The sequence below is a fragment of the Antechinus flavipes genome, chromosome 3 (genome assembly GCF_016432865.1).
Source record: "Antechinus flavipes isolate AdamAnt ecotype Samford, QLD, Australia chromosome 3, AdamAnt_v2, whole genome shotgun sequence".
Classification (NCBI taxonomy): Eukaryota; Metazoa; Chordata; class Mammalia; order Dasyuromorphia; family Dasyuridae; genus Antechinus; species Antechinus flavipes.
In genome coordinates, this window is record NC_067400.1 from 361,174,342 (window position 1) to 361,201,034 (window position 26,693).

The 26,693-nt window shown below is 36.4% G+C and overlaps 2 protein-coding genes and 1 long non-coding RNA gene across 3 annotated transcripts in view; 1 reads left to right on the forward strand and 2 right to left on the reverse strand.

Annotated features, from left to right (window-relative positions):
- UBXN4 (UBX domain protein 4) overlaps positions 1 to 10,157 on the forward strand; it is a 40,159-nt gene extending 30,002 nt beyond the window's left edge. Inside the window, exons 11-13 of the mRNA XM_051985801.1 lie at positions 3,180 to 3,311; positions 5,587 to 5,789; positions 8,904 to 10,157. Coding sequence (XP_051841761.1) covers positions 3,180 to 3,311; positions 5,587 to 5,789; positions 8,904 to 9,042 — 474 coding nt within the window. The 3' untranslated portion in view covers positions 9,043 to 10,157. The remainder of the gene's footprint in view (positions 1 to 3,179; positions 3,312 to 5,586; positions 5,790 to 8,903) is intronic.
- The window catches only part of LOC127554361 (uncharacterized), a 245,347-nt gene that overhangs the window by 92,422 nt on the left and 126,232 nt on the right, over positions 1 to 26,693 (reverse strand). The window lies entirely within an intron of this gene.
- The window catches only part of LCT (lactase), a 47,402-nt gene continuing 33,190 nt past the window's right edge, over positions 12,482 to 26,693 (reverse strand). The window contains exons 12-17 of the mRNA XM_051985802.1: positions 25,597 to 25,799; positions 24,034 to 24,143; positions 19,738 to 19,872; positions 16,792 to 17,015; positions 14,683 to 14,910; positions 12,482 to 13,736 (exon numbers count right to left, since the gene is read on the reverse strand). Of these exons, the coding sequence (XP_051841762.1) occupies positions 13,519 to 13,736; positions 14,683 to 14,910; positions 16,792 to 17,015; positions 19,738 to 19,872; positions 24,034 to 24,143; positions 25,597 to 25,799 (1,118 nt within the window). The 3' untranslated portion in view covers positions 12,482 to 13,518. The remainder of the gene's footprint in view (positions 13,737 to 14,682; positions 14,911 to 16,791; positions 17,016 to 19,737; positions 19,873 to 24,033; positions 24,144 to 25,596; positions 25,800 to 26,693) is intronic.

Below are 26,693 nucleotides of genomic sequence, written 5' to 3' on the forward strand. Positions count from 1 at the left end.
AGTATCCCTCGGAGCTTTGTCACTTCCCTGTGGTAAGCTGAGCTGCTACTCTCTTCACATACGGGTGTTGTTTTGAGATTGTACTGGGGCTAGTCATATTTTTTCATCTAGCATCAGCTTAAAATTAATTTCATCTTTGATCTTTTCTCTTCTGGAAATACATGCATTGATAGTCTTTCTTCGGATCTTATGTTTTAAAAAGCTATTGTAGCACTGACTAATAAGTAAAATAAAAATTCAGTCCTTAGATTTAAAAAAAAAAGTTTTTTCTAGCTGGCCACTTAGCGTGTAGATTATTAACTCATTAATGGTTTCAAAGTATTCAGGGTACTCATAAAGATGAAATGTGAGAAACTAGACTTTTTTTAAAAAGGTTCTTCCTTGGGAATAGGTAGGTGGAGTATAGTGGTTAGAAAACTAGCCCTGAAGTCAGGAGGATCTGAATTCAAATGTGGTCTCAAACACTTAACACTTTCTAGCTGTGTGACCCCAGGCAAGTCACTTAACCCCAATTGCCTCAGAAAAAAGGGGGGGGGGGGAACACTGCTCCTTCCTATTTGTAAGATTTATGAAATCCAGATTTGTGATGCCATAAGTGGTCAAGAAGTCTCATTTTCTGTATATTTTTGATCAAAGGGTTGAAATCTGGAATAATTTAAATATACTTGGGTCATGATTGTGAAGGGTGATGATTGTTATTGGTGTTTTATGATTCTGAAGGAGCTATTGGAATTTAAAGAAAAAGATGTTAAAGTTTCTTGTAATTTGAAGACAGAGGTAGATTTAAGTTTAAAGATAATGACTGGTCTTGTTCTAAAACACTTTAATTTTTTAAATGAGAATTTAACAAACACCAAAATGAGCACTTTACAAAATAAAATGTAAAAATAGGATTGTATTTAAAAATGTGAATCTGTGTTCTATTCAGATTACTTTTTTAAAGTATATAATTCAACATGTTACTTTCAGTTTTGTAGTCCCACTTGTTTGTTTCTTTTTTCTTTCTCATATTTAAAAAAAAACTTCCAAAAATGAACCCTCCCCCCCTTTTTAAAGTATCATATTTGTCATTCCTACTCTCTCTTCCATATCCCCCCAATCTCATTAAAAGAAAAAGAGAAAAAAAATCATTTACAACAAATTATTCAAGCAAAACAAATCCACACATTGGCTGTATCAAAAAATGTATGTATCTTAATTTACCTTGAGTCCATCACCTCTGTCAGGAAATGAGTGATAGGCTTTTGTCCTTGTAGTCATTTGGAATTGTAGCTTAGAATCAGGATAATTAAATCTTCCAAGGTGTCTGACTTTATAATGTGGTTGTTATTGTATAAATTGTTCTCCTAATTCTATTCACTTTACCCTTTATAATATCTTCTCACGTTTCTTTGAAACTATCTGGTATATCTTTTTTTACAGCACAGTAGTTTTCCAGTGAGGTAGAATATTCCATGCTCTTCATGGCCACTTCTAGACTTTACATATATAATTATTACTCAGTAGTCTCTCCTCCTTTGAGATGTATTCAATTCATATTTATCACCCTATCAGAATTCTAACAGCTGTCATCTAACCAACCCCCAAGATACATTCCTTTCTTCCCTAATAAATATCACTTTGTCTCTACCTTAAGATCTGCCCTTATACTAGAGAACTTCCAATGTATAAACATTTTTTTGAATACTTTATTAACGTCCCAGTTCCTCTTGTTTACTCATTTCCCATGACATATCTCAGCTATGTACAGAGATGGTCATACTCTTCAATTGCCATGAATTCTTCTAGTTTCTTTATGTGATCATAATTTTAGCATACTTTCCCCTCTGCCTTGTAACTATTAATCCATTTCTTTGTCTTCACCTTGATCCTCTAGTTCCTTTACCCCATTTTGCCTAGGCCATCACTCCTTTGTGGAGTACATGCTCTGCTTCTTTTACCATCTCAACTCCTCGGTGAACTGTTAAACCTATATTGCCCTCTATACTCAGGTCCCTTGTTTCCCTCATCCTGTTTATTAGTCATGTCTTGTAAGCCTCCAACCATAGTTTATTCCCACTACAGGTTGCCTTTGCTTATATTCACATCCTACTGTAATGAGCTGTAGAAAATGAGGAAACTGCTGCCTAGGTCCACTACAAATCTGTTATATAAGCATAACTAGATCTTCACTACAGCAAGGCGATCTTCTTATACCTCTCTAATCAATTTGCCACAGTGGCTATGTCATACTTTTTCTTTCTTTCTCAGGTATCCCACTGGCACCTTTTTCCCTTAATTACTATTCTAGTTAAAAACCTTACCTCATACTTAACCAAAAAATTGAGACCATTCACTCCTTTTCATCAACTTCACTACATTGTTTTCTTTCTATACTTTCTGTATTCTTCTTTTGCCTCTGTCTCACATAAAGAAATAGAATTTTGGGTAGCTGGGTGTGGTGCAGTGGAGAGAGCATCAGCCCTGAAATCAAGAGGACCTGAGTTCAAATCTGGCCTCAGATACTTAACACTTTCTAGCTGTGTGACTCTGGGCAAGTCACTTAACCCCATTTGCCTCAGTGCCCCCTTTCCCCACCTCCACCCCCCCCCCAAAAAAGAAGAAGAAATAGAACTTCTTGCCAAGGCAAACCCTTCCACATATACATCCTTAAATCCCATTCTGTCCTACCACCTGCAACAAATTTTGCTCTCTCTTCATTCTTAATCTCTGACTAATCATCAGTATATTATATATTGATTGCTTCCCTGCTACTTCTGTAGCTCTAATTCATGATCCAAGGTATAATGTTCACAAAACAGCTAAAAAATAGTGAAAACCCTATTGGACACTTTAACATATAAGATTAAATTCTGTAAAGAACAGAGTAACTGACTTTTAAAAGATTTAGTGAGCTATACATTGTCATTGTTTTTTAAGTTGTGTAGTTCTTGGAGCTGTGATTTATCATTTTTTAAACTTAGACAAAAATATTTTTCTGATTGTTGTAGAAGAGTGAATCTTCCACTAAATTTCATTGTGAGTGCAGTAAAGTTATGGATGTATTTAAGAAGTTATCATTTCCTTTTCTTTGGACAATTGTTTTAGTTAATTTTAAAAGAAGAGCTGAAAAGGGCAAACAGTAAATTAAATTTCATCATACCATATAACTTACATTTCTGAATTCTTTTATGTTACAGATGGTTGGTAATACTTACAGTAATTTTTCTTTGGCTACCATGTTTCCAAGGAGGGAATTTACCAAAGAAGATTACAGAAAGAAATTATCAGAGCTTGAGCTTGCACCAAGTGCTTCGGTGGTGCTTTTACCAGTATGTATATATCTGTCTAATCTACCTATCTTCACCATTTTATTCCCCTTCAGTTAGACACTGCATTTTGGCAATATATTATTGATGCCACTTTCCATTTTTGATGCCATTCCATTTTCAGCTATTTCTGGTAATGTAGAGATAAAGTAAATAATTGAATTCTAGATGATCAGTAACTTCAGATTTCATTCAGAGCCTGAGAACTAACTCTTAACAATAAGAATAAATACAAAATAAATTATATGCCATAAAAGGAGCAAGAAAAAGCTTTTACAGTAGAAGGGAAGAGGGGGATAGGAGAAAGTAAATGAACCAATACTCTCATCAGAATTGGCTCAAAGAGGAAATAACATACACACTCAATATGGGTATAAAAATCTCTCTTACCTTGCAGGAAAATAGGAAAGGAAGAGATCATGAAAAGGGGGAGGTGGGAAGGGGGGGGAGGGTAACAGAAGAGAGGGCATATGGGGGGGGAGGTAGGTGGATCAGAAGCAAAACTTTTTGAGGAGCTCAGGATGATAGAGAATAGAAAAAAATAGGGGGAAATAGTTAGTAGTAATAATTGGAAAAAAATTTGAAGTAAATTTCTTGGATGGCTCCATTTCTCAAGTGTATGAGGAACTGAGTCAGATTTGTTAAAAAAAAAAAGAGAGAGCCCTTCCCCAATTGATGTGATCAAAAGATGTGAATTATTCCCAAAGAGCTATAAAATGATGCATATCCTTTTGACTTAACAATACAGAAACTCCATAATGATACTTAAATTTCAAGTCTCATAATTCTCAAAGCCAGAGAAGTACATTTTTTTTTCCCTTCTCTCTAACATTCATTCAAATTTTACTACCAAAATAGTTTGAAAATATACATGTGAAATTTCTGGTTGCCATTGTAATATCTAATACTTGGTGATTTTTGTTGTTGTTTTTAAGCCCTAGATTGGCCCATAATTCTTTTGATCAGAAAAGCTTAGAAGAAACAAAATAGAAATGACTAGAGCAGAAAAGTAGAAGGCAAAGTGTCTAGCTTTTCTATAGTGCTTATATGGTGTCAAGATCATTCACTATATCCTATGCCATCACTAGTAATCTTGATTTATATTTTACCACTAAACTTGGATAACTTTGGAAGAGAGAGTGAGGCTGATGTCTTTGTAAAGACTGCCTCACTTAAATGCAATTCATGAGAAAGACAAGACATCACCTGTGATGTCATTGGTCTTTGAAAATAAAGGAAAAACAGTAATGCTTTATGGTTTGCAAAGTGCTTTATTTATACTATTTTATTTCATTCTTACAACAGCCTCTTGAAGGTGTAGATAACTATCGTGTGATTGAGGAAACTGGAAGTAAAAGGCTTTAGTGCCTTGTCTAAGATAACATGTTTTGTATTTGAGAGCAGATTTAAATTTGGAGTTTCTTGACTTCAAGTCCAACATTTTGTCACTTGGCCCACCTAGATACCTACATGATTCTTTAAATCTTGCAGAAGGTTTTATGATACATTTTAAATCTTTCTAATATTATTGAGGACTACTTACAATATACGTCAATACACTAGTTTGCATCACTAAATTTATTTGGTTTTCTTAAAGACTCCATGAAGTCTTGCCTTTCTCATTTTACAAGAAGTACTTTCTCAGTTTTTGTGCATTGTTGTTATTGCTTTATTGCTTGCCAACTTTTAGAAAATGCAAGATCTAACTATTGCTTAGCTATTTTACACCCTAGTAAGGGGGAGTAGGGGGAGACAATTTTTGTTGCTTTATGATAAATTTAGAGAGACAGTGACAGTGTGATATGTCAAGGTGGTATTCATTAAAGCTGACTAGTTGTTAGACACTATTCTGAGCACTAAGGATGCAAAGAAAGGAACAAACATAATCTCTGTTCTTAGAATGCTCACAATCTTAAGAGTAGAGAAAAAATGAACTGGCTCTGCGGAGTCTAGAAGGTGTGGATTCTAATTTACCATCTCTAATATACTGGATATGGGACCCTGGACAAAGCAATTTACCTCTCAGGGTCCTTGGCAACTCTGTAAAACTATATATTACAAAGAAAGTGCTAGCCTACTACTGTGGTAGAGTTTCACCAATACCAGTAAAATCTCAGATCTAATTTCTTTCCCTTTGGTAAACCAGAAAAATTTTATGTATATATAGGTCCTTTTCTTATAAAAGTCATTATTTCAGATGTAATCTTGTTTATAGTTCTCCATTATACACTTAAAAATGCTTTTACTTAACGAAATGTTTTTGTTTCTTAATTATTAGGCAGGAAGACCTGCAACATCTGTGGTACAGTCGTCAAGTGGAGAACTGTGGAAGTTTTTGGGAACCGTACTTTACCCATTCTTTGCTATATGGAGATTGATTAGCAACTTCTTATTTACCAGTCCTCCTCCTTCTCAGACTTCAATAAGATCAACACCTTTGGAGCACACAAACCCCACAGCATCTGGCAGCTCAGAAAACAGGTATTTAATCATCTTTTCCTCATTTGCAGGATAGTTGAGGAAAATTAAATAGAAATGCTGTATTTTATAGGAAAACATCAATATGACTTTGAGTTCTTTCTTCTAAACCATTGTATTTCTACTTCTTGGAAGTGCTGTCTTTTCTTTTAAAAAAAGTGTATGTCATTGATGTATTTGTATTCATTTTAAATTTCCATTTTAGCCCTCTCTCCCTTTCTTTCCAGATTGAATATTCCTTTGTGGAGTGCATTACCATCTTTTCTCTCAGCCAGGTCCCCGAGATTGGAGTAATGCTTATTTTGCTTGCTCAAACCCTAAATTATCAGATAGTTTTTACTAAGTTGTGTTTCTTTTCCGTCCACAATGTTTCTTGGATCTGACCCCTACCTTCCATTCACAAGGTTGTTACTCTAGTTCAGGCCCTTATAATAACTCATCTTGAACTATTGCAATAGTCCCCTTATGGATCTTCCTGTCTCAAGTTTATCTTTTTCACTACATCCTCCACACAGCTGCCAAGGTAAAAGGTCAAGTCATTTGCTACCATTTCTAAAGTACATGTCTGGCCTTGTCATTCCTTCTGCTCAACAAGCCTCTTATTCACTTTTCAAATTCAAGTTTCTTCACATTAATAATTCTAGCCTACCTTTCCAGGCTTATTATTCTCCCATTATATCCTCTTAGATCTTTCCAAACTGACTAACTTGCTGTGCAAGTTCTTTTATCTTTATGTCTTTCCCTTGTCTCTGCTTCCTGGGGTTCCTAGTGACCTTTAAAGTTCAATTTCATGAGTATGTATATTACTTTTGCAATTTCTCCCCATCCTCCCCAGTTCATCCTGTGTTCATTTTATGTATCTTTTTTATGTATTTGTATGTATATCAGTTAATTTCTCCCAATAAGATAGAAGTTTTTTGAGGATAAGACTTTTATTCTTTTTGTCTTAGCCTGTGAGTTATTAATTCAGTGATTGATTGGAAGGAGGGGGATGTCTCATTATTTCTTCTCTAAGAACTTTATGGATTTTTTATTTCCTCAGTTCAATTTTCTTGTAGTGAGCTTTTCATTTACATTGTTGTGGTTATTGTGTATAGCTGTTCATACTAAAGTTTTATGCTGATGTTCTCCTGTTTCTCTAAATTCCTCATCTTCATCATTTTATAGCATAATGCTCATTCCATTAAATTTTTGTATCATGGTTTTTTTTCCCAGCCATTTCTCACTTGATGTGTACCTCATCTTGTTTTTATTTCTTTACCACCAGAAAGAGTTCTGCAAGGGATATTTTGGTATATAATAGAACAGAATTCTGCCTTTGACTTACTTGGGGTAAATATCAAAGAGAACAATATTCTCTAACCACCGCAATGTTAAGTTAAAAGCATAATATGTAATGAGTGAAGTTGTAATGAGTAATCTTGGTCCTGGAAAACTGATAATGAAGCACTGACACTCCTCTTTAGTATGGATCAGGGATAGCCTATATAAGCAAGGAATTGCAGTTGTGAAATAAAGTATATGCTATCAGATAGAGAGGTTATGTTAGTTGGATTTCCTTACCCAGGAAAAGAACTGATAAGTCATAGAATATAGATCGGTCACTTTTTTGCATGATTTCACATTGAAATCCAGAAAATATGAACTCAGTCTTTAGTAAATCAGCATTATTCTTATTTTACAAATTGAAGATTGTCATCTTTTCTAGTTTGTGTGATGTGAGGCAAAATTTAAATTTGTTTAATTTTTTCTTATATTTGCCTTTTAACATCATCGTTCCAATCCCACTTGTAATCTTTATAGGAAAAATATTTGAGGAAATCCAACTAACATAATTTCTCTATCTGATAGCATATACTTCATTTCACAACTGCAATTCCTTGCTTATATAGGCTATCACTGATCCATACTAAAGAGGAGTGTGAGTGCTTCATTATCAGTTTTCCAGGACCAAGATTACTCATTATAATTTCACTCATTGCACATTATGCTTTTAACTTAACATTGCAGGGGTTAGAGAACATTGCTTTCTTTGATATGCTTTCTTCATTCTGTATCATTTTTTGAAGTAATCTTATTTTTCTGAGTTTTTGTCCTTCAGAACAAGAAAGTGTTAGCATTCTTATTATTTTTTATTTCTGAAATCTGTTCTATGCAAAATATCTTCATTGTTTCACTCCCATCAATTCTATGCATATTCTTTGCCCTATGACTATAAAATGATTTCTCCAGAAACTCTTTTCTGCCCTTGGGATGCTTGATTGATACTTCTTTACTTTTAGAAATTTGACATCATCTTTTTTTCATCAGTGCAACGGGATACCATTGGCCAAGGTCATTTTTGGTCCCTTTATAGTTATGTTATAATAGAATATTAGAGCAAAAGGAGGAATTTTAAAGGTTTTATAGACTAACCTTACTTGTACTTAGATACTTCTTTCTATACCTAATTTGATTGTCTATGTGTTACTGAAGAGTTTGAACAAGAAATATCAGTGCTCATTCCCTGACTAACTCCCTTTAGGATTATTCTTTCACTCCGACACATAACTTGTTTTGTGAAACATAGGGGGTAGTTAAAATGATAGTGTAATCTACGGTGACACTTTGAACTTTTGCTTCTTAAGTCAGTTTAAAAAGTATGTAGTTTTGAAAGAAGATAAACTTTTCTCGTAATGATCAACACCTATTTTTTTTTAAATTGAAGCTTTTATTTACACAGCATATGCATGGGTAATTTTTCCAGCATTGACCTTTGCATATTTTTGTTGCAAATTTTCCCCTCCTTCCCCTCTCCTAGCTGGCAGGTAGTCAGGTAGTCCAATACATGTTAAATATGTTGAAATACATATTAGAAATGATCAACGCCTTTAAAAAATTCAAAGCTAGGCAGTTTAGATGCTAATTACAGAGAGTATCTTATTGGTGCCTATCAAGCAATCTCTTTCTAGATACTAAAACTGAAAGCTAAGTACTAATGGAATATTGTGTTTGTCATTGGTGTCTGATTGAAATCTCAGAGATTCCTTTTTAGTTTTTATGTTCTTACTCAAATAATGATTGTTATAAAGGTATCTTCCTTTTTCTCCCCTCCCCCTGTCTTTTTTGAAATAACAGAGAAGGAGTCAGGAAAAGAGTGCTAGAAAAACGTGGAGAAGACTTCAAAAAAGAAGGAAAAATATATAGATTGAGGACTCAAGATGATGGTGAAGATGAAAACAACACTTGGAATGGAAATTCTACCCAACAAATGTAGTTTGACAAGTTACACATGGGCAATAATCATTGTTTCTCTTATGATTTAATTCAACTAAAACTCTACTGGACAATTGGGGCAGCTGTATGTTTTACTGACAGGTCTCTATAATGTCTCTCTTTATTCTTGCGTAGAGAGGGTATGGGTTGAAGTTGCCTAACTCAGAAAAGTCAAGAGATAGTGTAGCTGACAAATAAGATTTTGCATATGGTAATCAGCAGCTAGCTCAAAGAATCAAAAGGATTCATAAAACCTCCATCAGCTTTCAAATTCAGTATTTCATACACTCACAATCCCAACTATGCTGAGAAGGTGGCACTTTATAGTTTGCTCCCAAAATCTTGGGGCCCATACAACTGGTAAGCCACAGAATAATTTGACTTTGTGTCAGAAGCATTCTATTCTAGTTAGCCAATCAAATGATAACTTATGTTTAACTTTTCTCTATCGCTCTGCAACTGCAAGCCAAATCTTGTAGTTTTTAATCTGTTATTCAAATGCTAAATAAAAATCTTTTCCAAAAAAACTGATTGTTAGTATTTCTATATAAAAGTTTTTAGTCATCAGGACTTTTTGAGTTTATATGACCTCCCTGTTTCTTATCTACCAGTCTTAGTAAAGTGGAGAGACTTCTTTTCCTTAAATATCTCCAGAGGAAGAGATTCATCAATAGCCATGGATAACGTCCTTTGTTATAAATTCCTTTGTCTGCCATTTGTTACAGACTTTTTAATTCTATCCTCTGCACATACACAACCTTTTTTAAAAAGTAGGTTTTTTTTTTCCTCTTGGTTTTCGATAATTCATTAAAAAATGACTTTGGTAGAATACAGTCCATGGAGTAATGATTGGGTCAAAATGTCCTGTGAACCTTAGAGCTAGATAAGATAGGTGGCAATGTTTAGAGAATTGTCTAGTTCTATACATTATTACAATTTAATTATTTTTCTTTTCTTTTTCAGGTTAAATTATATTTTTGTCACTTATATGTTGCTCTAAATTATTGAGATACCTTATCTGTCTTTAACCTTCTTAGAAACACTTTCTTGGAGTTTTTCATTTTTTGATAGAGAATTTTCTTGTGCTTTCCACTAAATAAATTAGTTATCATAGAACACAGTATTATTTTTCTTTCCTTCAGTAGAATAAAGAAATGGTTTCTATTGTAACCCCCTTGAGTAACAGATATCTGGGAAGGTTGAGGGGCACATATGGAAATATCAACAACTGCCATTGTGGAGTTAAATTTCTCTTTCCTGCTTTAGACCTAGAAGGGCTCCCAGTAGTTCAAACCAATACTTGGGGATATGATATATCTCTTAAATGTTTCCTTTAGCCAAATTTAGTAAGCAGATCTGATAACTTATACAAAACAGTGTGGAAGATAGGGCCAGTTATGTGGTTGCATAAATAATTAGCTGAGACAAATGGTAACTGATTAATGAGGCTTTTCCAGCTCTGAATCTGTAATATTAACATTTCTAGCAGTTTTTATTGTCCATGTTTTCATGTAATTTATTTCCTTGATTTCTAGCCAATTATAAGGAGTAAAATAATTGAGAAACAAATTATTGAATATCTTGTCTTTCCTATTGGGTATTAATGAAATTATTTACATAGAGTAGTGAGTCTCTTGGTGCTCCTATTTTCTATTTTCCTTAATCATACACGGTCAGTCAGTGAAAAAGATCTAACTATTGGCTAAATTGTAGCAGAGAGCCTCTGTTGGCTTCATTTATCAAACTTGGCAAGTATCATATGTGAAGGGAAAATTGTTTTAGTGGTAATATCAGTAATCTGAAATTGTGAGAACTATCCTATCACTTTAAATTATTTCTGATGCAAAAGGAATACACATTAAAAAGATGACATTGGAAATTCAAATAGGAATCATTTCAAATTTCTGAATGTATTTCAGATATATTAATTTTTTTTTTTAGTAGTCAGAGACTACACTGATGTAGTAAATATTAGGTACTCTATCAGAGTCAGGGAGCCCTACATTTAATCTTAAATACATCATGTGATCTTGGACAAGTCTCCTTCCTATTCCCCCAAACAACAACAAAAACTTCTTTAACGCTATGAGTTGCACAACAACTTGTGCTGAATTGCATTGTGAAAGAAATTTGTTCTCCAGAAATTCTTTTAAGACTCATGAAGCTGTAAGTCTGCATTGCCTCCCCTCCCACCTAAAAAATTACTCAAGTACAAATGGAGCTTTAAAAGCAAGTGGATTTAGTCTAAGATTACAGACAAGCAGTAAAGAAAAATAATGATGAAGCCTTTTGTGCATTAGCTGTTGAAGAGAATATAATTCTAGTCGGACATATCTAAAACATTCAGAAAAATAAAATCATGAAATTTGAAATTGAAAAAAAATTATTGAAATAAATCCTTTACCTATCAACCTCTCTCTGATACAAAAGAATATACATGAAATATAGGATACTTAAGTAATTTTCCCCTCAAATACATGTTTCAGAAACAATGAATTAAGACCAAGTGGAGATTTAGAAGCATATTGTTCTGTACAGATTGTTATTTGGTCTGTAGATGTAAAAGACATGAAAAAAAAGTTCAGGTAATTGCAAAGCCTTTGGAAAATTGTTTTTCTTCATCTTTTCTGGGAAAGAGTAATTTAAAGGCACTTGTTCATTCTTGGGTTTCACACTAGGTATTGTTCTGGCTAGCTTTTTGGAGGTCTTGGGACCAGCCTGAAACCTTGGTCTTAGTGGAGAAGTGATAAAGGCAGGAGAGTCACCATGAGGCTGGGAAAGTTCTTTCCTTGGCTGAGTTTGTCCCAAGTTTTATATACTCTATTACAATTAATTCATCATACTGAGTATAAGCCAATTATATCACTAAGGAACCATTATTTGTTGTAAGATTAAATCAATCACACTGAACTAGAGAACTATATTAATCACCATGCTAAACTAGATAACCATTGTCTTATCAATTCCACTGAGTCAACACCTTGTTGTAAGAATCCTTGCCCCAAGTATATTTCTTCAGAGTTCTGGCCCATTACAACACTATGATAATAATTGCTTCAAGGCAGAGTTGCTCTAGTTCTAAGTTTTGCTAATAGGTGGACCAATTATTAACTTCTGTGACAACTAGGAAGGATAGTGCTTCCGTATGCCTACTTTTTCCAACTGAAAAGAGCATAAAATTTTGCTAAGTGCAGTAAGGAATATCTATTGCTAGGTCATATATATTTGAATTTCAGTATGAAAGTATTCAACTTTTGGCACATTTTAGTTTAATCGAGTGGATAGTCACCTAAAATCTTTTGCTGAGCCCAGGATTTGTAGGTATGTACAGAAACATTTTTTAATTTAAAATAGATATAAGCTAGGTGGACAAACTCTATCTCACTTTTGTATTTGTGTACAGTGCGTAGCATATAAATACTCAGTTGACAAGGGGAAAATGATGTAGCCTTCATAAGTCCCATTTTTATTTTTTACCAGAAAGTAAGAGTGAGGAGAATTTTTTAAAGTGTTAGGAGGAAAAAACCCATTCAGATAATTCCCAAACTAAAGCAAGGCATCCAGTTATATGTTGGTTTGCTTTTTAAGTTTGATTATGTACAATAGGATTACCGTGGCTTTTGCCCATGCCTACACTTTTTAAAATAAATGGTAAATAACTTAATCTACTTACTCAGTGCCATACCAAATTGCCAAACAAATTATAAAGCTAGAAAAAAAAATAAAATTAACCTGAAAGAACAAAAGGTCAAAACTACAAGGGAATTCATGAAAAAAAAAAAAAATGTAAAGAAAGGTGGCCTCTCCATACCAGACCTAAACTTATAAATTATAAAGCAGGGGTCATCAAAACAATTTGGTCCTGGATCAGTGGAATAGATGAGGTACACAAAGACGCAATAGTCAATGACTAGTAATCTATTGTTTGACAAACTCAAAGACTAGCTTCTGGGATAAAAACTCACTACAAATTGCTGGGAAAACTGAAAAATAGTAAGGATTTAGGGCATGGTCCAACATTTCACACCTTGTACCAAGGTGAAAGGATTGAAATTAGTTCATGATTTAGACATAAAAGATGATTTTTTTTAAAATAGTAAAGAGAAGCACCTTTAAGGTGAAGCACAGGCCAAATTGAGAATTTTTTCTGCCCCAAATGCCTGAATACATGGAAAACTCAACCCCTCAGATAAAGTCTTAAAAGATTGACATTCCCATGACTGTCTTAAGAAAACTAAAAGGTCTTAACAAAAACAAAACTATCTTAATGGTTATATCAGGTGGTTGGAGAAAATTAGGAGCAGTTATCTGAGATGTTCCAGGTAAACTACTCATGAAGCTACTTTGATCTTTTATTATATTCTGTTTTCTTAAATTATACAGGGAGTTTGATATAAAAGCAGGGAATTGGGTAAGGCAGTTTTAAGCAAAGAAACTCAGCAATGCTTTAGCTAACTTGTAAAGCATACGGCAAATACTACATTTTACTCAATTCCTGTTGGCTGGTACTTGGACTTTTCTTAGACACCTTGTAGTATTTATAGAATGTAAATGCTAGTCCACAGATACCGATAATCAGAAAGAAAATCAAGAAAGAAAAGAGTACGTATAAAGCTGTTTCTGCATTGGTGGCATCCAGTGTTAGCCCCAAGAACTGAACTTGCTTGTCTGTCACAGATTCAGTGGTGGGACCATCTAGGAGAGAAGCACATACAAGATGATTTATTCTCAAGTTTCAGCTATTCTACTTATTTCCCAAAGTACCTTTAATCTAAAAACTCAAATGTAAATCCCAATAAATCACAAAAGGTGGCCTTATCTTTCCAAAGAAAAAGTTCCTTTTTTCATTATCAGCAATAAAATTATAATTCCATGAATTATATTCATTTAAATGCATATCACTGAGCCATTAGTATTATTTGATGTGTATTTTAGGAATTAGTTTGAACAAATACATCAAGGATTATAAGATCAAATGTGATTATATATGTAAAGTACTTAGCAAATTTTTTGACGTAGATAATGAAGTACTGTTATAATTGACTCTTGAAAGTCAGAGCAGTGGTCTGTAACAATAGTATAAATTGAATAAACTAATGATGATTTATATTTTTAAAATGTTTTCACACTTGTTATCTGATCATTAACAATAACAATAGAGGTAGTCTAGCAGTAGGCAATATATTATCCCAATTTGATAAGTGAGAAACTGAGGCCCAGGAAGGTTTGAATAATTTAACCCCAAATTATCTAACAAGTCAGTGGTATACCAAGAACTAGAAACTACAAATAATAGCATTTACATAGCACTTTAAGGTTCACAGAGCACTTTATGTCATTTGATATTCAAGACTACCCTATAGGTAAGTAACTATTATTTTCTCCATTTTTTAGATGAGAGAAAGATTGTGACTCAACTACCGTCACACAGCTAGGAAATGTTTGAAACTAGGTTGTCTGACTTCAAATGAAGGCTTTTTCCATTAGGCTCTACTGGCTTTCTCAGCATTAATTAAGAAAACAATGTCATTAGCTCCTTGAGCAGAATCTCCAGGTTGGGCTCTATGGGAGACAGTGCGCCTTTCCTTGCAGCTGGCCTCTTCCCTTCTTGGGGTGAGCAGCTCAGCCTGCCTGGTCTTACCTGGGGCCTGGAGGCAGAGGTGCGGCCCGCTGGCTGGGTCTGGGAAGCCATTGCACCTGACTACAGAGGCATACAACTTGACAGATTCCTTGGGGATCCTTGGGATGGAAGGGTCTGTGTAGTTGGTGAAATGTAGACCGAATCTCTCTGAAAAGCCAGTAGCCCATTCAAAATTGTCCATCAAACTCCAAACAGTGTAGCCACGGATGTCCACCTTATCCTGGATAGCTGGACAAACACAGAAGCCCCCCGCCCCGGCTGTGAGGTTTCCTAAGAGTTAGGTGCCATGGTGTCCTTGGAACTGCCTTAATGTGCTGCTCTCCCTTCTCCCGTGGAAGGCTTCATATTCTGGAAATTCTTCCTAAAATCCTTTCTGTTCCTAATCGTCCTCCTATCCCCACCCCATTTGGTGTGTCTGGTGTTCATTTGACAGAACAGGATGGCAGAACAAGGAGACCCACTCTCCTGTCCTACAGTGGGAACATGGGTCACAAACAAGAGCCACAAGGGCTAGTGCACTCTGCTGTCTAGTAGTGACTTATGCCCACTGCGACTGCTCAGCTCCTATCCCCGGGCTCCGGGCTCCGAGGATCTCTAATCTCAATAGCAGTCACTGCACAGTAAGTTCATTTTGGTGATCTTTAAGCAAGAGTGCTCAGTGAGTAAAGGGTCCCTTGGGGCTTCTAAAACTAGGGTCTTGGCGGTGGTTGTTTGGCCTTCATGTTCTCCAAGAGGATCATGACATCGGGAGGTGACATGCAAGTGAGCTGGTTCCCTTTCTCCTCTAGATCATCTGGGTCCGGTGGCCAGACAATAGAGCAAGACTGTTGAAGAGGCCATCTCTCTTAAAGTCCTAGGGTTTTGGACACTTAACTTTTTTTTTAACTTTCTTTTAGCTTTTTATTTTTAAAACATATGCATAGATGATTTTCAGCATCCACCCTTGCAAAACTTTGTGTTCCAAATTTTTTCCCTCCCTTACCTCTACAACCCTCCCTTATATGACAACTAATACAATATATGTTAAACATGTGCAATTCTTCTATACATATTTCCACAGAAATATGTGCCATGCTACCAAGAAAAACCAGATTAAAAAAAGGAAAAAATGAGAAATAAACCAGAAAGCAAGCAAACAACAATGAAAAAAAGTGAAAATGCTCTGTTGTGATTCACATTCAATCCCCACAGTCCTCTCTCTGAGTGCAGATGGCTTTCCATCACAAGACTTTGGAACTGGCCTGAATCACCTCTCTGTTAAAAAGAGCCACATCAGGCACTTTCTTTGACAACTCAGTATATAAATACAATTCTCTTGTTCTCAATGTACAATAATTTTAGTGAGCTCTAAGGTTCTAAAACTCTTTTTCTCTGCAAGTTAGTACACAACTGTCCAGTGGAGCTGGTCTCATGAAACTAAAAGTCTGGAAAGGCCTCACAAGCTTTCTGGGCCTGAACTGTAAGAAGAATTATGGGAACACAACAGGGCACCTAAAAAAAATGTGGAATATATTGTAAATTTTGTTTTGATTTGACCAAATGCTTTTCTGGCCTTTTTCTCCTTTACTCCAAATGAGCTTAAATATTAAATGGGACAAAATCCAACTTTCATGTAATATCACATTTGTTATTAAGATTGATCAGACCAGCTAAATACACTCTCGTTCCATAGTTGAATAGTGATCTTTCTTTTCTTTCTACATTTGAAGGTTCCTCTGAAAGGCTAAATGACTCTACTAGTTCCAAATCTGACCTTGGTCTTCTACCGGCCCTAGCTTAATAAAGGAGGAAAATAGAATCATTTTTCCAAATTCCAGTGAGTGCTTCCAGTAAGGAATAATTTATGGTAGAAACCAAAATTTCTAGTCATAGGTTCAAAGGTTAATACCACAGAGACAGCTAAAAAACTGAAGTAATAACTCATTTCAAGCAATTGGCTCTTGGCCAAGAGATTTTAGGTCTAGAAACAAAGAATTCAGACTAAGATGGGACATCTATCCTCTATGAATTGAGTGATTTAATAGTGAACCCACTGTCTTACAAACCTGCCCTAAGTATTAATAGTCACAGACTTCTTTGTGAAAGTCACAAGTTGATATGCTCAAGTACCTTTGAGAACTTCATTGATGTAACTCCGGAGGTAATAGATTCTTACGGTGTCATTGAGGTCTGAGGTTCCTCGCTCAGAAACCCCATTCTCTGTAATATAAATTGGAGGGTTGTTGTACTCTTCCTTTAACCAGTTCAAGATCCTTCTAAAGCCAAAAGGAGTAATCTTCAGCCAAAAAGAGCCGGAATCTGGCCAAGTGCGATCTGTGATGGAAGCCACTCCCCTTGGGACAAGAATTAGACTTAGTAAGAGACAAAAGCCTTAAAACCTCATTTTGCTAAATTCCCATCTATATCTCCCACTTACCTCTGGACTGTGTGCATTTTTAAAATATAATTTTAAATTTCAATTTGCAGAATAAAACAAGAATTTTCATAACAGTATAATAAAAATTGGTTGCACATGAAACTGCAAATCTATGATGTACAACTTACCATTCTTTTAAATATGTGATAATTATATAATTTTTTTTTCTTTCCTTTGCCCTAGAGATGGCTGCCATTAGATACAATTAAGTGTGTGTGTGTATGTATACATCTCTACGTATATATGTATGAAATTGTTTTATACATACTTCTACTATTCTTTCTCTGGATGCAAATAGCATCTTTTTTCATATATCTGGCCAAACTCATATCTAGAAGGCTTTTCCTTCTCATCTCTGCCTCCTGAGTTCCTTCCAGACACATCTCAGATCCCCTATGCCCCTCCATGCATTCCCTCTGGCATTCCCTTCCATTCTGTATAACTTGTATTTAACAGGTGTTAGCCCTCTCCTCCACCCCCTCCACCCCTATTAGAAGGTGCTTGAGTCCAGGAACTCTGTTTTTGCCTTTCTTTGTATCCCCAGCAGAGTACTTGGCATGTGATAAGCACCAAATATATGTTTATTGACAGCTGATTGACCAACCATACCGGCCTTTCACATAAAATATTATTTATCCCGGGAAAAATGCCTGGATTTTTCTAGTCACCTGATGGAACTCATAAAAAGGTCCTATGGGCTACTCTTCACTGGCAATCCTGGCTCCCCCAATAGCTAGCTGCATGTGATCTTCACCATGTCGCCTACCCTCTGAGGCTCTGGCTTCTTATCTGTGCAACGGGAGAACAACATCTGCTTTTTGCTCCCCTCTCATGAGATTACGTTGCTTAGGAGAAAGAGAACAATATTTGCTCTTTTGAGTGACTTCAGGAATTATTATTTATAAATTTTTAAACACTCTTCACCCCCATTCATGACTCTCTGCCTTCAAACCCCGTAGAATGCCGTGTTTGCGTTGTTACTGGCTTCTGTGATACCTTGTGCCTGAGTCTCAGAGCCCTGTGGAAGGTAACTGATGAATTCCCTCAAAGTCTTTCCCTCTTCCTTTCCCAGGCTCTTCAGTTTAGCTTGGAATAGAAAGAGTATTTACACAGTGTACTAATAAAATTCTAGACTGGTAGTCCAGATATGCCCCAAGTTCAAGTCCTGTCTTAGATACCTACTTATGACCTTAAACACATTTCACTTCAGTCTCAGTTTCCTCATCTGCAAAATGGATATAGTGAGGATCAAATGAGATAAAATATGCTAACATACCTTGTGCATCTTAAATGTTATATACATTCTATCTATTCTTATTATTAATGCATTTGATTTTCTTAAGATCCATTAGATTGTGAGCTCTTTGAGGTCAGAGGCTACCTTTTGCCTTTTTGTAGCCCCAGGACTTTACACAGTGCATGGTACATAGTAAGCATTTGATAAATACCACTGACTGATTCTTAAAATGATGATTTCTTTTTTTTTTTTTCTGAGACAGTTGAGGTTAAGTGACTTGTCCAGGGTCACACAGCTAGGACATGTTAAGTGTCTGAGACCAAATTTGAACTCAGATCCTCCTGACTTCAGGGCTGATGCTCTATCCACTACCCCAACTAGCTGTCCCAGTGCTGATTTCTTAAAGTTGCTCATAACTCCAGTGCTGGAGATGACTTCTCTCCATTGCATAAACTTGCAGTGTAGCAACAGCATCATGAACTTAGAGTAAGGAAGAAGGACTTTATTGGTCACACACAGACATACATATGTGTGTATATCACATACATGCATGTATATATAATCTTTGAAATATCTATTTAAAAATTAAATTGAGAATTCTAATAACTTAATTTGAATTGGCACATTATATAATGCAAGAGGTATTTCATTTTTAACATAATGAAAAAGTTCTTTAAAATGAATGATCTTTTCTAATTCTACTTTAAAAGACATATTTCAAATAGTTTTTTCATTTAGTAAAAGTTGTCTGACTTAAAAATAAATACATGACAATGTATGTATACACAGATATATTACATAATATCCATTTATCTATATCGGTCTCTGTCATTTGTATCTGGGGCCATCTCTAGCTGTCTTGACCTTTGTCCTACCACTGAATTTTGATGACTCTGGAAGAGAGAGTGAGGCTGGCAACTTTTCACAACTCTGCCCCACTTACATCCAATACAGCAGTGAGCTAAAACATCATCTCCATGATATCATTGGTCCTCTTCCAGAATGAAGGAGGAACAACCTCCACCACCGCAGCCTATAAGTGCCAACTACTATGCTAAGCATTGAGTAATTATTATCTCATTTGATCTTCACAACAATATTGGGAGGTAACTGCCATTATTATCCCCATTTTACAGATGAGGAAACAGAGGTTAAATGACTTGTTGATTGGAGTGACATCAGTAGGAAATACCTGAGGCTGGATTGGACTATAGGTCTTCTTGACTCCAGGCCCAGAGTCCTGTCTCTTGCATCACCTATCTGCCTTAATCCAGCTCCCTCATTTTACAGATGAGAGATCGAATCTCAGTGAGATTAGCTACACAAGCAGCAAGGAGCAGAACTTGTATTTAAGCTTAAGAAGTTTACTTCTTGATTCCATCAGCAAAGACAGCAGGCTTACCTGTCTGCGTCATAGGAGGAGATTATATCTGCATAATTCAGGTTAGAAGCCAGAATAGTGGTATAATGATTGAAGCCAAAAAAATCAAATGTGCCATTAATTCTCTTCTTTTCATCTTCAGTAAACTCTGGAAGCCTAAAGGTAAAAGGCAAAGACAGTGATAAGGGGCCTTCTCAAGGAGTCCCTGGACATATTTCTCTCCTTGACTACACTTTCAATGGTCTACACACATAGATATGCCATGGGCTTGCCAAATAGAAACAATGGTCCCAGTAAATAGGAGAGAGTGACTTAGGTGGCTAGGTTGGAAAAAAAGAAAGGCTTGAAATGTGCAACTCTCATCATCACTAAAGCAAAGCCCCCTCCATTGAAGGTCACAATTAAGCTTTTGTGACTCTTCTAATTTTCACTTTGAAGAGGGCCCCTTGTTTGCTCCACAGGGTACATATCTTAATTTTATACCTCACAAACTGATGATTGAACTTGGAAAAAAATCTCATGTCACAAACACCTGATAGACATTTTTAGCTCTAAAATCATATGTATATGTTATCATCTCCTGTCTCTTTTGCTTTTCCCATATTTTATTGTCTATGTATCTAATTCCTTGTTCCTTTTCTTTGGATACTTCTTTTTGTCTAATTCTCATTTTTAGAAGGGAGAATTTAAAAGGAATAGATTTTTATGAACTGGATTTTCTCATACACATTTTGAGGTTTCCTTTTTTCTATCTTTTTTTTTGGGGGGGTTATATCTCATGCAGCACTCTATGTTTTTTAGATAATGCTCATATATAATTATCCCTAATTGATATGCATTTTTTTCAGTGAGTATCTTTTTGATCACCACAGTCTACCTTTTTAAAGTTGATTTCACGTGGAAAAATATTGGGGAGGTAGGTAGGCTGGAGCACTGTGTTCTGCTCTGGGCCTGCCTCAGTCCTTTTTTGTGACCTTTAGTTTGGTGAATCACAAACTCCTGGAGATGCCCCTCCTCTCAAACACTTGCCTGCTGATGCCCCTCCTCTCAAACACTTGCCTGCCCATTTCCCACTGTTGCAAGAAAGGCATTTCTGAAAAGTTGGTTGAAGATGTCTAAAACCCGTGCTCATCATGGCTCTATCTCAGTCCTCTTGCCCATCACAGCCATCATAAATAACTCCAGGTGTGACTTTCAGGGCCCTCCCAACCTAGCACCTGTTATCTCTCTAATATTCTAATACCTAGTAGGCAAGACCTGTCAGGTGGCTCTCCTCAATGACTCTGGATAAGTTGATTCTCTAGGTCTCAGATTTTTTACCTATAGAATAAGGGGTTGGACTACTTGATTTTTAATATCCCTTTCAGTTCTAATACTTTATGGTTGAGATCTCTGAAAATATCATGTCCACTTCAGCTTCCATGTCTTTGCTTGTGCTGGTCTCCTACCTAGTATGCCTGCTCCTCTCCCATATCCCATCCATTCATCAAATCCCTGTCTCCTCCCTGAAAGTGAGGCTAGTGACTTTGTATAGCTTCCTTCATTTCAATCCAATTCATTTGCATCACCTCCCTCATGTCATATACTTTTAGAACAAAGGACAAACAACATCTCTCTCTCTCCCCCTCCCCACTTCCTTCCTCTTTCTTCTCCTTTTTCCTTTTCCCCCACTCCCTTTCTCCTCTTTCCCCTTCCTCCTTCCCTCCTTTTCTGTCTCTGTCTATCTGTCTCTGTCTCTCTCTCTTCCCCGCTTCTTTCCTCCTTTTCTTCCTCTCTTTCCTTCCCTTTCTCCACATAGGGTATATCATATCTTTACCTGCATGTGCTCTACCCAAAGGAATGTAAATTTTGATGGCTAAACCTAGCAAGATATCTTAGGGTTTATGCGCTACATTTCTTACTTGAGGACCATGCCTTAAAAACAAATCACTTTGGCTCTTATTCATTAGATGGCTCCAGAGGAGAAATTGAGACTGCTGACTTTGCACAGACCTCCCTCACTTAAATCCAATTCATGTCATGGTCCTCTTGGAGAATGAAGGACAAAAAAATAGTCTCCTCCATGAAGCTTGCTCCAGCCCACATTGATCTCTCACTTTTCTGAATAATTGCTGCAGTTAGAATGTATCTGAGATTATAACATGCTCTGGTTTCTTCCTCTTCTATTCCCTACAAAATAAGACCCTAAGCTCCCTAAGAGCAGAGGTTGTCTTATAATTCTCTTGTACTCCTCACAGCATCCACCAAATGGTTAAGCACAAAGGAGGAACTTGATCAAAACTAGGGGATCTTTGATTGATGAAAACTCTTTTTCCCTACTGAAAAGCTCAAGTGCAAATGAAGTTATTTTGGATGGCTTTGGTCACAGAGGATTTCCCCAATAAAGGCAAATAAAAATGGGCACTTGCTGGCCCTGACTTGATCTTGACACTGAAATTTCAAAGACAGGACAATTCTTAGAGAGGTGAGAAGATTAAAAAGTAAAACCAACAAATATTTCTTAGGCAAGATGCAGCGCCATGAATTATTTTCTTCTTTTAAAAACATTTTGGTTTTACCTTTGTTAATACCTTTATTTCTCTCTGTTTCCTTGATGTAGGCTATTTCCTGACTCTTAATAGGTTCTCTGGAAAATTAATCTTAAAGCCCACCCATGTCCTGATATGGTGTCAGATCAAAAGATGTCTTGTCTATACAGAAGGGATGGCACACCATCACATAAACTCACTTATTCAAACTCATCACTTCTGTGAAACAAGCAAACTCAGAGGGAGAGAGCCAGAGCTAAGATGGGTGCTTGGGACTTTGTCCCTTACATTTACAATGCATATTCACTTACAGCACATATTCTTTCAACAAGAAAGAAATAATTGAGTTTATCACTTAGCAGGAATAATTAGTGAAAAAAGGAAGTTGCAGATGGCCTAGCTTCCTCCTCCCACAGTCTAACAGGCAAGGTAAAAATCCAGCCTTACTCTGTTTCTTCCCTATATTTTGCCACCTCCAGCAATACTGTCCTACGGGGCTTCCCCACAAGAGGGGGTCCCAAGATTCTTCCCTCCATATGGCTTTGTGCTTCTGATGACCAAGGTCTCTCCTTGAAGTCCCTTCTCAACTGAATTCATCTTTAAAAATTGATTGGGGGTTGCCTTTTATGCTGCATGTTTTGTGATGCTTTTCCTGGAAGTTATGTCTCTAGGTGGATAACATCCCCAGGGCCCAGGGCAGTGACTGTTCCTTATAATCCATTCACAAGATGCAGGATTTCTGGATGATCTTGATGAGGTCCTGGGTCACTGAATGGGGTTGGTAGAGAAACGATGAAGTACTGATAAAATTACTCCTAAGGCAAGTAGGAAGGGCCCCGATGGAGATCAGTTTAAATTTATAGTCCCACCCTCTGTGAAGGTTATGGATAGCCCCACCTTGCTGGGCCCAGTCAGAAATCCGAGTTATGTCAAAACCCTGAAGTTAAATTTCCCCTACAAATCTGTCCATGACTCCTGCCATCTTTGCTGAACCCTTTTTGGGTTAGCCCACAATAGTCAATGATGCAGACAGTCATAGGAATAGGGGAGCCCCTAAGACTTTACCTTGGCTGGGGGGGGTGGAGAGGGGAAGTGTTCCATGTAATTAGGTATTTGAGGCAAAAAAAAAAAAAAATTCTCAATTTGGCCTGAGCTTCACCTAAGAAAAGGGGCTCTTCTTTACCATTAAAAAAAAATCATCTTTATGTCTAAATCTTGAACCAATTTCGAGCTTATCTTGGCACAGGGTGTGAGATGTTGATCAATACCTAGTTTCTATCTTACTATTTTTCTATTTTCTCAGCAATTTTTGTTAAATAGTGAGTTCTTATCCCAGAAGTTGGGATCTTTCGGTTTATCAAACAGTAGATTTACTATACTCATTGACTACCGTGTCTTTCTCCTCACCTCTCCCCTTGCCTCATGATGTTTTTCCTCATCCCCCATGACGCCTCATGGTGTCTTTCTCCTTCTTATAGCTAACTAACTCTTTCAGGATGCTAAACTCCTCTATGAATTTAGCTTGCAGCTAAGAGCATAGTTCAACTGGTATCTCTTTATTTTCTGTGTATTTTGTCTGTGACCTCTTCTAAATAAACACCTAAATTTTGCCAAAGATAATGGTCATTGTGAGTTCTTCAAGTGACCGAACCCCAACATTTGGGGCTAAACCCCAAACACATCATTTGGACCCTGAACACATCATTTGGTGCCAAAATTGCCTGAATCTTAAACTCCTCAGTATCTGCCCCTGATATCCATTAGACCAACTGCAACTGCCAATTCTTACCTGGATTTGCTGAGTCCTGCTGCCAGGCTCCTGTCCCTAATCCGGGTCTTCATGACTTCACTGTAGTCTCCATTTTTGAAAATAGGATGTGCGAACCAGCCTCCCATAAACTAATTAGGGAAATGAAGGATAAAACTGAAACTTAAGAGGTGAGATGCTGCCCAGAGGGACAACCCATCTCTCCATTTTCAAAATACATCTCCAAACACACCAATTCCAGGAAGCCTTCAGTGATGAACTCTTAACTCCATCTTTAGAGTGTAGCCTAATTTACAATTTTGCTAATGCCTCTGGAACAAGATAACTAAACCCAATAATAGTAAATCATTTAGATTTAGATTGTTAGAGCTGGAAAGGGCCCTTAGAGATTATCTCATTTAATCCTTTTATTTTACAGATGAGGAAATTAAGGCTTGAAAACTTGGCTGACAATTCATATTTTGTCAGTGGGGAAAACTGCTAGTCCCTGGCTTTGGGCAGGCATGTCCAAGGACAAAGTCTTCCACCAAATCTCTGTGTACCCTTTCCCATTTAACCCTCCCCACTTAGAGACTCGATGTCTGTTTCTGTGATTGACTCAGAAGATAGGGTATCCTTTTGGGAGAGAAGCTTTAGTAGATCTGGAGAAGATTTAAGGAAAAGAGGTAGGATCTGAGGGAACCCCAAAAGTAGGGGAAGAGAGACCACTGTCCTATCCTGATTCTTCAATGGGGATGAATATTCCTTTTGTCCCACATTCCCCACCAGACTTTGCAGCAGATATCTCAGAGACCAAAATGGTCAATCTTTTATAGGCTTTTACAGCTTTGTCATTCAACTCAGATTGAGAAAGGAGCTAAATTGGTCAATTGAGTTTTTGTTTTCTCAATTCGTTGAGTTTTCTAGAAAAGACTCTTAGTTATCTGGGAAAATAAGGCTTCACATAGGATAAAAAGCAGAGAATAAAAATATACTTGTTTCAAACTGATAGAAAACCAAGACCCCAAAATCTTAAGGCTTCAAACTCAAGGAATGAGTATTAGTTATCTGGGAAAATAAGGCTTCACATAGGATAAAAAGCAGAGAATAAAAATATACTTCTTTGTTTCAAACTGATAGAAAACCAAGACCCCAAAATCTTAAGGCTTCAAACTCAAGGAATGAGTATTATATTACAACATGTTGGCACACACTGGCCAAGTGTGATACTGTAACCCAACTCTGTTAAACATGTTAAAAATGTTAAACATTTAGATTAGAGGAAGTTAAGAATCAGAACTACAAGGATAAAAGTCAGGGTTGTCTCAGGGAGAAAATCCCTATGTTCTGTGATAGTGGCAGGGAATTTTGGGGTCAAGTTGGTGGAATTGTGAACCCTAAATAAGAATTGGGTTCATCTAACTCACAACTCAGTTATCTCTCTATTAGGCCTTGATAGGAAAGGATTTGAATTTCAGTCTTCCTAATCTCAATTCTTTACACTGTGCCATGATGATGAAAGAGGGGCTAACAAAAAGACTGGGGAGGAAGGACAGACTAATACAGAAGGAGAGTAAGAATAACAACAAAAGGAACTAACCAGACCTGAACATATCTTCTGGCAGCTTCCACATCTTCTTGTTTGGAAGGATCCCTGGGTTCTGCCCAGTCACTGCTGATGGTGATAGAAATCAGTCCTCCTTGTGTGGGTCGGTAGACATCATTATACAGGTGCCAGGCTTCAGCATGAGCTTTTATTAAGTTATGGCCAACAATATAGGGAGCAGTGCCTGGTCTAAAGGAAATGCCTACAAAACGCAAGGCAAATGAATGGAGAATTCAAAAAAACAGAGTACATCTGGATTCTAGCACTTCTCTTGTCTGATCTGGTGACAGTGAAAGCTAACCCTTCCCCCCCCCACCTCCAAATCAGCACCAATTACTTGAAAAACAAGTAGCACTTACATAGTGTTTTATAGAATATTTCATTTGATCTTTACAATAACCCCATAAGATAGATGATCTTTTAAAAATTTTTAAAGTGTATTTATTTATTTAAAAGTTAAATGCAAAATAAGAAAAAACAAAATAGAAAAAGAAAGAAAAAGAAAAAAATATTGTCATGTGTCCAACAGAACATCAGGGAAGATTCAAAATATGTAACAGTAAATTTCCATTTCAAGAAAGCATATGTAATGATAGAAGACATTATATCCATGACTGTTCTTTTCTTTGCTTCTTTGTAGGTTTTCTTTTGTTCTTTACTGTGCCCTTTATACTTTTTTCTCCTTTTCTCCTCCCTCCCATTTCTCTCAAGCAGGCTATGGTTAAGCATGGAGATATATTAGATATAGATAGATAAAATATACATACATACACAGATACATACATATACACACACACATGCATATATCTATATTTCACATACTCACAAGCATATATATACAAATACACACACATATATATATACCATGTATATACACATACATTTAAAACAAAATGAATATGGCTGACATATAATTGTAGATCTCTCTCTCTCATTTTTCCCATTTTAAAGATTAGGAAACTGAGACTGAGCCAAGTTAGTAAGTGCCTTGCCCAGAGTTACACAATATGTGTGTGTCAGCATACAAACACAGGTTTTACTGATTCCAAGTGTCTTGCTCTATCTACCATATCACCAATGAAACAAAAGGACTGTG